Source organism: Colletotrichum orchidophilum (genome assembly GCF_001831195.1).
Source record: "Colletotrichum orchidophilum strain IMI 309357 chromosome Unknown Scaffold_163.1, whole genome shotgun sequence".
Taxonomy (NCBI): domain Eukaryota; kingdom Fungi; phylum Ascomycota; class Sordariomycetes; order Glomerellales; family Glomerellaceae; genus Colletotrichum; species Colletotrichum orchidophilum.
In genome coordinates, this window is record NW_019173119.1 from 1 (window position 1) to 12753 (window position 12753).

General features: G+C 54.3%; 2 protein-coding genes across 2 annotated transcripts; both read right to left on the minus strand.

The window, feature by feature from the left end:
* Positions 1-630: 630 nt before the first annotated feature.
* Positions 631-2797, minus strand: CORC01_12708 (uncharacterized protein; the record flags this gene model as incomplete). Its single annotated transcript, XM_022624326.1, has 3 exons — positions 631-1248; positions 1308-2169; positions 2223-2797. The coding sequence occupies 3 exons, from the start codon at positions 2795-2797 to the stop codon at positions 631-633; spliced, it is 2055 nt and encodes a 684-aa protein (XP_022469144.1).
* A 3115-nt stretch (positions 2798-5912) lies between these two features.
* Positions 5913-8181, minus strand: CORC01_12709 (uncharacterized protein; the record flags this gene model as incomplete). The annotated part of the gene is made up of 2 exons (XM_022624327.1): positions 5913-7782; positions 7865-8181. 2 exons carry the CDS (start codon positions 8179-8181, stop codon positions 5913-5915), a joined length of 2187 nt encoding a protein of 728 aa, XP_022469145.1.
* Between the last annotated feature and the right edge of the window lie 4572 nt (positions 8182-12753).

Sequence of the window (12753 nt, forward strand, 5' to 3'; positions counted from 1 at the left end):
GGGGGGGGGGGGATGCCTGACACTCATGAAAGAAGTGTCGACAACCAATCAAGCTGGTCAGCCCTGCTGCGGTTGCCTCGCTCCGGCCACTTGCCTACTAGTTGGGCTCTGGCGAATCACCGTCATCATGCAGGCCGACATTGGTGCAGGTGCATCACATCAACTTGCTTAGTGTGGGAAAGAATCAGCGGAGCCCTAGCTGCAGTTCGAAAATGCCTTGTCACATAGCCACAGTGATGTGTCTTGCAGCCAGGCCACCCTGCTCAGAGTGCCGATAGGACTACCCAGGCAGGTGAGACTGATATAGCCTCTGGAGCATCGGTCGATGAAGAGCGCAAGTCTTGGAAGGCCTATTTCAAAGTGACGCAAGCAGACATCATTGAAATGCTCTCTTTTGGAGGAAACTTATAATAGTATTATTGGCATACAACATCGATAGATTCAAAGAAAACGGAATTGAGGAACAAAGGCGTCCAAATCGAATTACAGTCTGCCGGCTCATAATTGTTACAACATCAGAAACGTATATATACTGAGGGTGGAGTGAGTGACACCCAACAGATTGACAACGTGTGAGGCTTGCAATTTCAGCCTTCCGTTGATAACAGGGAGGAACAAGCGCTAGATGATTCAATCATCAACAATCTCATCCGAGGACGAGGACGACCCGGACATGATGGACGAGGCATCATCATACGACGGGATACCACCCGAGTCAGAGGTAAAGTCCGTGTCCGCAGCATTAGTCCACAGAGCAACCCACCGACCAAGATCCTTCCGCCCCTCGCCCAGGTCTTCCTCTCGCGTCAGATTCGGCCCAAAGTCGGGCTCGAAGCCGAGCTCCGCGCGTTCTCTCGGCTCAACCATGATCACACGCGGGAAAGGCGGCGGCGGCGGCAGAGGCATGCATCCCCTTGGGACTGCGCCAGGAGGGAAGCGTCCCGGCGGACGCATCCCCGGCGGCGGGGCGGGTCCCCTCCAGACCGGAGGTGGAGGGGGCGGCGTATAAGGCTCGGCCCAGGTAAGCGGGTCCGGTGCGCCAGGGGGCACGTACACGCCTCCGTTCATGCCGTCATTGAAGGCCGAGATGCGCATGTGAAGAATTGCGCCGGGCTTGATGGTTGTAATCCATGCTTCTGGCGTGATGACGGTGTCGTTCTCATCGACGATCTCATACGCTCCGTCCCTCACAAGGTTCCAGAGTCTGTTGACATCTTTGAAACGTTGATGGATTGACACGCGCGCACCCTATGTGGATTCAGACCGTTAGTGATAGGTATAATGGCATTAGCACAAGGCAATCTCACCTGCACAGTCCGGCACTGCTCGAACGGAATATCGTACTTTCGGCCAAGGATGTCGGTCATGTGAACGGGCTCTGCCGCCGGATCGACCGACATGAACACCACTGCGACATCAGGACGGGTTGCGATATCCACGGTGATAAGTTGCCTGACGCGGCCATCCTTCCTCTGAGCGCGGAAGAGAGCGCCCTGGACAGCAGAGCGAAGTTGGTCATCCTGGACGAGGAACGCATCACCCGGGGCTTTGGAGCTCTGCTTTAGGATGCGCTTCAACTCGAGACGGAGCATCTTGGGCTCCAATGCCAAAAAGGACTCTGGGAATGGTCCGTTCCTCAAAACAGTCGCTTCGAGTTCTAGGTCGCCAATGCTTGGGATAGTGCTGCGGCCGAACATACCCTTGAACCATTTGCCCATGGTCTTGAAGACCTTGGCTGGGAATCGACGCTTTGGGGCCAGCAGCTTGATTTCAACGGGGCCTGCATCAGGAGCCCCGTCCCATGGCTGATGCCAGAAGCTTGTCGGCGCAACAGGCGGCGGAGGGGGAGGCGTGGCAAGCTCGACAACAGGAGAGATATTTGCCTTCTCGTATGTCTTGTCGCCGCACACTGATGGCGGCTTGGACTCGTTGGCAGTCTCGCCAGACTTCCAGGATGCCGCATCATCGTCAGATTCGCTGCTGCTGGCAGTTAATGCTGCTTCAGATTCCCAAATGCTCTCAGTGTCAGATTTGTCTGCGAGCGCCAAACGTTCCTTTCTCTCGATCTGTTCGACAATCTCCTTGGCGGCCTTGGCCTTGCACGTCAGCAAACGCATTGCCAGGCTCCTTGAGGCCAGCTCCTCGTCAAAGCTTCCAGGACATCTAGGCCTGATCAAAATTGTTAGCAAATTGTTAATTATCCTTGCAAGAGAAGCACCGACTTGATCTGGAGGCTGGCAATACCAGCCACTTGTAGGTGAAGCAGCAGGCTAGCTTTGAGCCAGCGCAGTTGCGTCTCACTCGTCTCAATTACTTCCTCAACCATATCCCAGTCCATGTTGTCGCTGATGGCGCGGAGTCTGGATGCCTTCAGGTCCTCTGGACCGAGTGCCTCAAAGTCCACATCTTTGACAACCTTGACAGCGAGACTTGCCCTGTAAACACTGCGGATAATGGTGGTGTACACTTTGCCGCATCTTATCGCAAGATCTTCGATGGCCTCACGGCCAGCGGGTTGGTAGACGGGCGATACCTCATGTGCATCAGCGGCTACAAATTCACGCAGCTGGCTCAGTGCTGCTGCTGTAGCAAAGACATCGTCGCTTAGATTGTGAATATCGCTATCTGAACCAGAGGTCCCAAGCTGATAGATTGCTAGCTTCGTAGCGAGCTGGACACCCAAGTTGGCGATGCCGGCCAAGTCAGTAACAGGAGCGGCCATCTTGTGCAGCGAGCCAGCTGTTGGGATGGATGCGAAGGCAAAGGGAAGATTGAGAAAGGACGGAGCCAAAGGCATATTGGCTCTTTTCTTGCACTTGAAGCATGATGAAGAGCGGGGTATTTATCTCCTGTCAGCACTGCATTCTAGTAGCAAGCCTCATTTTCGCAACTTTTTGTCTCATTGGGCTGAGCAAGCTGCAAGCATCTAGACTCTCGTTGGCTGGGTAGAATGGTGTCCAATGAGCCGCATCAAGCGACGGTGCTACAGTCTTCTTCTTTCTCTTGGAGGCTTGAGGTGCAAGGTGTTTGAGAGCCAATGGCTAGATGGCAGTCGCTGTCGTGGGGCCATTTTGGCTTTATCGCATCGCCATGTAGCCACGGCACATTACGATGATGCAATTGGACCAGCAGATGCAGCTGTAGCCCCAAGCACGGCATCAGGCTCCCTGAGATACAGTGAGGTTGTACTTGTCATGGCACAGGCTCGTCCTTCGGTCCTGTCTCGGGTTGCGAATGGATCTGGCTGCCTCACCCGTTCGTATTAGTGAGGCCATCGTCGCGAGCACATCTGTGCGGGGGATGCATTGTCGAGAGAGAGCCTGCCTGAGGCGTCTGCAGGCTATACGTAGTAGGCATAAGCTGCAGGCTGCGGTCGCTTCTCGTACCTCTTTTGGGTGACAAGAAACAATATGGAAGTACACTGCAGGCGAGGAAGGAGGAGGTCCTGCCCAATAGATCTATGCATCACGTGATCTAGAACGGTCAACCGACCCTTCAGCGCGGGGCAGGTGCGCTTTTCCCTCGCCCAGAGGAAGGAGGAGCCGGGGGGAGCCACACAACGTCCCGTCCGCCTCCAACTTCCTGAAATTGACCAGGTATGCCGTTAGGCAGGCACAGCAGGCAAGGCAGGCAGATGGGCGCAATAAGGCGCCTGTCATGGTTCGCTTTCGGCTACGTCGACGTGCCTCGCGAGACTCTGTGCTACCCTCCTCATTGAGATCTCGAAGCCCCGCGGGCGCTCGCGTCTGGAACCCGCCCGCAAGATCGCAATTCTCGTCCGCCTCGTGCATCCACATTCTCCGCCGTAGCTAGCCGGTGCATCATGTGAGGCCGCCACAGTAGTCCGGATACCGAAAAAATCGGAGACCCTGGCAAGTTTGGCATCCACCTCGATCTCGTCGAGCGCACATTGGGGCACTGATTCAACGACATGCCAATGTAGGGTAAGTGTTTCCATCTCCTTCGCCCAGATCATTGGCCTCTAGCTGTTCTTGGGGTACTCTGGATCTGCTATGTTGACCTACTCATCATCTCCCTCCCCCCTTTGGAGCAGTTGGATATCTGCATTCCACGTATCATTACCACGATGTGATTCTTACCTTCGATCAGTAGTTGTAATGGCATACAGCTTAGATCCAAATGAAAAACTCATTCTGAGATGCCTGATGTGCTTGACAGAATTCCGGAGGAGTCACCAATAAATGCTCAGGCTTTTGCGCGATGCCCTCTCTCAAGTAGAAAATAATCGTAGCCCATGTCTCGAACAGGATTGGCCACAACTCAAATACCAACTTACACATATCCCCGGCATTGAAGCAAATAGATCCAAAGTGAACTATGAGAGAGCTAGTCTCGTAGCGTAAACGTCTACTGGCCCCAAGGTCTCCCGTCACACCACAACAATCCCAATTCCGAACAACTTGTCGCCGAGAGCAACCGCGCGCTTCCGATCCATGCACCAACCCATCAACACCAAATCCACGCAGCCCATAAAGTGGAAATCCATCTGCAAATTCATCGATCTCGAGTCCTGAAACACAAGCACATCCAGTTGCAATATCCATTCTTACCTGGGAAAATCATGAGCCAACACCAATGTACGGCCTCAGCTGAGTCAGATCCCCCATGAAGAACCAAGCACGACGGCCCTATCTCTAGGTCAGATCTCCAACCACAACCCATCATTCACCAGCATCCCCCCCTCTCACCCCCACTCCCTCCTTCCGCTGAGCATCTCCCGTGTATTACACACGAATACCTCACATAGAACCGACAACCCGGGATTCAAAATGATCGTCTGGAGACACATTCGGAACCTAACTTGAACAAGACCCTCAAGTAGCTCTTCAGCCATACGCAAGCAATCGCTCGAGCAGCGACCAGCTTGTCCAGCAGCCAGCCTGCTCAACAACCAGCCCAGTAGCCAGCCCTCTTCTTTCGTATTGGCTGGGAAAAGAGTCCTTGCATATGAAAGTTAGACACCAACCCCCCGGCTGCCTCCTACCGTCGCTCGTATCAGCATGTATCAGGCCGGGACGTTCTGCGTACCGGGCCATCAGAGGCCTAGACCTGGGAAACTCCCAATTGCAAGTCGAAGTCCAGCATCTCCAGTCACGGACTCGCAAAAAGTTCAATCAAGGACAAAAACATGACCCATGACAATTACTATTGACAGGTTTCCCCTCATCTTCTAATTCCCGAAGGATAGAGATACTCTACCTATCTACCCTTGCTTCCCCCGAAAGCCAGTCATATCTGTCTCCCACCAACGCACACATCCATCTACATCCATCCTTTGTACAAGTAGAAATATGAAGCCGGCCGTTTGAGGAAGTGGATGGGACCATCTCCAATCTGAGACGGAAAAAGGTCTAATCGCTGTAAAAAATGACCGAATATAAAAAAAAAGAGAGTAAGATAGGTAGAGAAAAGAGCAGGTCTTGTCAGCATTGGACATTGAAAAAGAGATAAAAGGTGGCATGTTTTTTCCTGGAGATGCGACACTGGTCAAAAACAGTGGTTCCATTCCCATCCATGCGAGAAGGTCGAAACAGTCAGTTTGAAGAGACAACGCCTCGCTCCAACGGCGCTACTGCGCCATGTCCCTATCTAGCCCGTGGACCGCATGCGTATTGATAGAATGGGTGGATGAAGGTCGCCCCGGTCCCTGCGGAAGTCGCCTGAAGCTCGTTGATCTTCGTAGCCTCTCGGGCATATAAGTGGTATTCGTAGCAGCGCCTGTTCCCAAGGATGGGTAACCCTCCAAATCCGATCGAAGTCTCTCATCTACAATTGCTCTTGCTGCCAATGTTCTGCTTCATACATCGCCGCTCTTGCCGGCGAGATCATGAAACCCAGTTTGAAGCAAGTCTTGTTCGTACATCGTACACCATAGTTCTGCGTGAGCGCATTCAGCCGTAGAACAGCTCAAACTGGGTCGCGAAGCCGGGTTCTGTCGGCTTGACCTCCTTGATGGGGTGGAGGATCATGGGTGGCAGACACGGACGACCGTGCGCTCTCTCCCAGTTCTTGCCTCCAATTTTAGTGTCGACATATCCGATCCAGTTGTTGTACAGTCTTGGTGGGGGCTCGGCGCGGTAGTACCAAGTCATGCCCTGGTATCTACGCTCTCTTCCCCAGCCCATAGGGCTGCCCTCGCCACCGCTCTCGCCGCGAGGTCCAGGGTTGAACCACTTCTCGAGGAAAGTGCCGTTCCAGGGGCGGTCAAACCAGGTAGGGTGAGGCGCAAACACCGTCTTGAAGCCGTGAAGGAGGGCAACAGTTTGGGGGGTCATCTCCGAGGCAATGTGGTTGCCACGAAGGTTCTCGACGTGCATAATGTCCAAAAGGCGCTTAGAGACACGAGATTGGGTAACAATGGTGGTCCGGCGGGGTAGGGTCTTCGCAGGATCGGGGAACTTCTCGTCTCTGTAACCCCAAATGTGGTCCGAGATGATCCAGCTGCTGTTAATCGGGTTAAAGATGGGACCGACAGTGATCATGTCCGCATCCTCGCCAACTCCCCACTTGTACGGTTCTTTCTCAGGATTTTCAACGGGAGGCTTGGGACCGACAGGGTTGATAAATGGCAGCTTAGGCGGGCCCCAGATCTGGTTGCCGCGGGTGCGCTGTTCAACGTCCTTGCGAAAGTCGGTTTCGTAGTCTCCGTGGAATTCGGGGATGTAGTAACGCTCGTTGCGCTCCCACAAGCCTCTGCGGGGTTGCCTCTGAGCGAATTCGGAGAGGCGCTTTAAAAAGTCGTAGTTATGGCCGATGATTCTGGCATCCATTTCCCAATTCCAGATGAAGTCGAATTCGGGGTGGTCCTGACTGAACTTCTGCACCGATAACCACTGGGCCGAATGCACGCTCTTTTCGTTTTCGTCGGTAAGTGCCGTGTACACGTTCCACATGGCCTGGTCATTCCATAGCTTAGTGATGCCGTGGAACTCGAGAGGCACATGCTCGTTGAGCACGTACTGGTACGTGGCTTCGTCATTCCAGATGTCGAGAGCCTGGTCGCGAACATGCAGCAGCAAGAAAACCTGGTACTCGCCACCTGATCGGAGCGAAAGCTCGGAAATGAGGGAGCGGATGACCTGCTTGTCGTTCTCGGTGTACTTCTTGCCGGTGTAGGTTCGAAGAAGGACGGCAGTCCGGGCGTCGGGAGTCGTCACCTTGCCACCCTTGGAGGCGCCTGTGAACTTTTTGTGAAGGCGCCGCTTCTCGTTTGCTTCCTCTTCCTCCTCGACCTTCTTGCCATATCTCTCTGCGATATCGGGGTAGGCAGTCTTGATGTACTCGTTGGGCTTGCCCTCGTCGAAGCGGGCAGCGTTTCTCTCGATGCACTTCTCCTGAAGATCACCCCAGTTGATGTTATCCCAGTCAATGCGAAGACCGGCCTTGCTGAGTTGAGGAAGAAGGCCGTAGGGCCCGAGTCTGGTCTCACGCTCGTAGCAAATGTTGCCGTCCATGTTCAGGATGTCGAAGCCACCGAAGCCCGGGTTAGGGAATTTTGCGGGATGGCCCTTGAAGACCAAGAGGTCGTCGACAGACTCGCCAGTCGCACCAATACAGGGCACATGGGGCGCGCGATGCGTCTTGTTCCACCCTTCGCTGTTGTAGTCGGGGTAGGGGTTGAAGTAGACGGGTCGCTGGTTTGTATAGGCCTCCTCCTGCGTGCCAGACTCACGGAGGTTGGCGGCGTGCTCGGCGGTCCTGTTCTCCTTGTCCTTTAGCGAGTTCAGCGTGTTCCCGTAGATCGCATCGTTACCGGGAAGCCTGTAAAGTTTAAAAAGTCAGTCTCTCCGGCATACCTGACATCTGACGTTCCCGCACCCGGGATTAACAGGAGGGCACGTACTTCTTAGCAGCTTCATACTCCCGCGCGAACTCATCTCGCAGATCCTGTTCGTGCTTTTCTCTCTCTTGCTTTTGCCTCTCCTCATCCTGCTTTCTCTCCTCTTCCGACTTTGGCGGCTCAGGAGGTGCGGCGGCTTTGTCGGGGGGCCGAGCAGCGCCATCTTGGTTCCAGGGGACGACGCGATAGCCAGCAGGCGCGCCGCGTGTCGCTAGGAAGTAGACAGAGACGAGGGCCAGAGCGAGGAAGAGCAACGTCTTGGGACGGGCCCTCGGGGCGATGAAGCCTCTCGATGATTGTTGTTTGAGCATGGTCAACATTGCCAGCGCGGCAGCGGCAGGCGGCGGCAGGCGGCGGTCGATTGGGAGTTATTAAAGAATCGGCAGTCTGAGGTTTTAAAAGATGCTGATCAGACGGGCGATTGGGTACAGGCTACGGTCGGAATGTTTGCCACGGCGCTATAGAGGCATGCTGCGGCCGTTTGGAAAACACACAACCAAAGGAATGACGACCCGAAGCGCTGGTCTATCGAAGTAAGAAAGGGACTTGATGAATTCTCGCGCGCCACGCAGAACCAAATCGAGAAGAAGCCTGGCTCCAACGACAGCAACGCTGCAGTGTGAGCGGGACCTGTTACGGGGGCTTGGCGAGATTGGACAAGACTCGCTGATTAGACGGCTCCTATCAAAGGAGACCCAGTTGGGATGTTTTTCGGGGGGTGTGGTGCAATGGATCGGACGGGGGCGAATAGCGCGGGGGGGGAAGGGAGGAAGAGACAGACAGTCTAGACTGGAACACGACTCTCCGCAAATCAAGGTGAGATGTGAAGTGAAACGACGAGAATATCGGCAAAAATATTTGTTGCTCTTGCCGCGATTGCAGAATTTTGCAAAGGACATACAAGGGGGGGGGATGAAAAGGAGTGGGAGGAAAGACCACGACGACGACGGCAGCGGAGGCCCGGAGAGAGGACGTCGAGTTGAGCTCTGGGCAATGAACAGCGGGCAGGAAGGGCAGGAAGGGCAGGAAAAGGGAAGGCGCACTAACTAGGCAAGATGCAGGAGGATCATGGAAGGGCAAGCTGGAAAGAGAGGAAGGGACCACCAATCGAATTGCTCCGTTGCTTAGAGACGGCCAGGGCAGGTCGCAGGCGCAGGGTACATCTCCGAGTGGTGCAAGAATGAAGTGGGATTTAAATTGGATAAGAAGGAACGATGTGCATACAGTTGGCCGCCAGCGCTCTCCTCTTCACCTCGAAAGGTTAGCCCGTAATGTATCTCTAAGGGGTCCCGTGGATACTTGCAGATGAACCGCGTACCGCGTATCCGTACGGAGTATGTCGCCGCATACAACGAGCAAAAAGAGACGCAAGCCAATCTACCAAGTTACAGACTGATGAGCCTGCCTTATCCTTCGAGTCGGATGTAGATCGCCAGTTAGGTACATGAGAGAGTGGCCATTGACCACCTAATCTCTAAAAGAGGGACGCAAGTGTCGCCCACCGGTCCCCTCCACCCCTTGTTGACGAGAAGGGTGGATGGGAATCATGACCTGGCTGCTGGCTCCGGCACCCGGCATTCAATCACACAAGACTCAGGTCGCGCGGGATGGGCGGGACCGTTGTGGCCACAGATGGCATGCATTCATGCTATCACGGACTTTTTCTTTTCTGCCCAGGCCCTCTCCCAGTCCCAGTGGTGTTGGGCAAGCGAAACGGACAAAGAGGGGAGAGCTAAGTTCGGATTGGAACCACATCGAAGCACTTTAATCGCAGCCGTCCCCTATGCGCGACGCCGTACGAATACATACCCTAGTACGCACCGCAGCGGCAGCCGGTCGCGCGAGTTGTGTGTCGCCTGCTGAGCCAGCGATCAGTGGATGCCTCAATCTCAGGAGGGTGATTGCGCCAGGCCATCTTCTCCTCCATCCCGTTGTTGGCGTTGCTGCTGCTGGGGCGAGAGGCGAGACATACGGCAAGAATTTTTTTGTTTCAATTTTTTTTTTTTTTTTAACAAAGAAAGCCACGCGTTCAGAGTTGTTGCCGGGTCATCAAGCATAGCTCCCGTGCCGCTGATACTGTTTCGCGAACAAAGGTCAAAGAGAAATTCACCGACGAAAATCGGCTTCTTTCTCTCCCCCTGGCCAGTCCAAGCCGCGAAACCAGGAACGGCACCATGAAGTGGCGCTCCCAGAACCACGCTAGCCCCGAGCTCCCCTTTCCTGGTTCCATGACACACCCTTGTCGATCCGAGTTAATCGCCATTTCGTTCCAAAGTACCGAGACAGCCAATCTTGCGCGTCAATATACCTCACCAACTCAGCTTCCCCCTTACACTGAAAAAGCACTTTACACGTGCCCAGCTGCTGCCGGATATCCCACGTGTCTTGGCTGCTCTACCAAGGCAAGAGATGAAAGCCTTGGAAACGACGGAGTGAAGATGGCATACACGTAAGGATACGGATACCTTACCGATAATAGGAAGCAATGTGTATCTGTAAGGGGAAGCCGTACCTCGACGGGAATACCACAGTACGCGAGGTTTTGGACGGTTCCAACCGTCCTTAGCCATTCCTGACTATCACACCGAGTCACTGACAAAGGCGCTCGAGTCCTCGACTCGGCTCAAGATGATAAAAAAGAGCTGAAGAAGATCGTCGCGGTCCTCTGCCCGTTCAAGAAGGTGCCAATGAATGTCATTGTCTCCAGAGAGGATCAAATCACACAGACATCCGCAATCGACAGTGCTCTCTTCCTCATACATTGACCTTGCGTCAGAAGGACAGAAAGTCTATGCTTTCGAGACTCGGACAGGACCACTGCACGCGATTTCGAACGATTCAGGAACTTCCATTGCAGTCTTACTTTGCTAGCTTCCGAAACAAAAACGCACGACATAATCACCTCCACCCTAACGCAGCGCAAGGCAAGAAAGGGACCAGCTGCAGCTTGCAGGTGACTTGCGCCCGTGGACGCAGGGCAGCTGCTCTCATCTCGCAATCGCAAGACATCTTTTTTTACCAAGCGAAAACCAAGAGAAAGAAAAGAGTCTCGGGGGAAAAGAAACACTCAAATTAAACCATCATCAGGCCTCGCTAATCATGTCAAACATACGAAGCAAGAGAAGAAACATTCACCTACCTATCCTCTCGCTATCACGCTGCTTCCCTATATCAACGCTCTCGCCTTCCTTCCCCCTTACCTCGACAACCATGCGCTTACTGCCGTCAGGTTCATCCGACAGCATCTGGCAGTCAATTCCTTCTCCGAATCTCCTCACCAGACTTCCTGATGTAATGTACCTATTCCCACTGAGCGAACGAGGCCCACTCTCTCTATTCCAATCCAGCAATGCACCACCACGGCGCGCTCCACGGAACACCCGCTCGCAGCGGAAATCCAGCCGGGGCTACTCACAATCAGACGAACCACCAACACCGTCCTCTGTACGGATACGCCTTGCGCCAGGACTAGCACCCGCCAGTCAGGTTGTCCTCGAACCGTGCGCAGTACCCAGCGCACGATGCCAGCGAGTTCCATCCTCATCAACCCACGACACTAGCCATTCTTTTTGAAACAACCTCTTGGTGGATCACGACATTTTCTCAAAACCGGGTGACTCCACCAATCCTCTACTTTGAGAAAGTACCCGTGTTGCCTTACGTAATCAATCAGGGCCCAGACAGAATGACTCTAGAGCCTCTGCTTGAAGCCATCACGAAGAAGGCACGAACCTCGATTTGAAAGTTAAGGAAGTCTCACAAAAGATTCATTATGGTGTTACTCATGGGGATGTAAAGCTGTTCGTGCTGCGCGGGCATCATACTGTCTGCAACAAGCTGTCATCCGTGCATGTAATTCACTCGATACCCTCCCGCCGGTCTTCTAAATGAAAAGGTTTGCTGGAGCATTCGAGGCTTCTCTACTGAGATCGCCCGTCTGAATTCATTCTACGTCGATGCCTTTAAAATGGAAGTGAGTCGAGGTCGGCGTCCCGGCGCAGCTGTCGCGCGGCGGGCGAACTCACGCTGCACGCCGTCCATACGCCGCCGTCGACCCCCGTCCGTCCGCCCGCCCCTGTCCCCCTGGCGCGTCCCCACTCCCCACCGGGGACCCGTGGCCCCCCACATGGCTCACTCCACACTTGGCACCCCCCCCCGCGGGCGGGGGGGGGGGGGCCGGGCGCCCGTCGCCGGCCCCCCCCGCTCGTGATCTCGTCGGGGGCCGGAGCTTGGGGCGGGGACGCGTCTGTCGGGGGGGGGGTTGGGGGGGGGGGGGGGGGGGGGGGGGGGGGGGGGGGGGGGGGGGGGGGGCCTCTTATCCCTGATCCCGTGATGGGCAAAAGTAACCATCACACTGCAGTATATCCATGCCCAGCGCGAATGCAGCAGATTCAACCCGAATCCGAGTCCTCAGAGCCTTTTGCCGTGGAGCTTGAGCGCTCCAGAAGCTAGAAGCAGATAATGGTTGTTTGCGCTGTAAGTTAGGGAAATCAAGGTTGTCAGTTGATGTTATGTTAGTCGCGATCACGATCGCCAGGAGACTTAAGCTGCGCCACGTGAGATGGAATTAGAGCTTATTTTTTTCCCAATCGAAGTGTTCAGCTTAGCCTATACATACAAGAAGCAAGTTCTGTAAATCATGACTGCAATAGCTCCTACGTTCCCTGCGAAGCCAGGACTACGTAGGACTGCGTGCCCAAGTCGACGATGGTACATTGCAGGGAAATCTAGGGTCATTAGAATAAGTCGCACAGCAGACCAGGCTTAAGAACATGCACATGGAGTATGCCGTTTAGAAGTGTTAAAGACATTGACTCAATATTGATCTTTTTTTTTTTTTTTTTGGCTTGCTACAGGTTGTGGTCTCGAAACCGGCGAGCCTCTTTCGATGG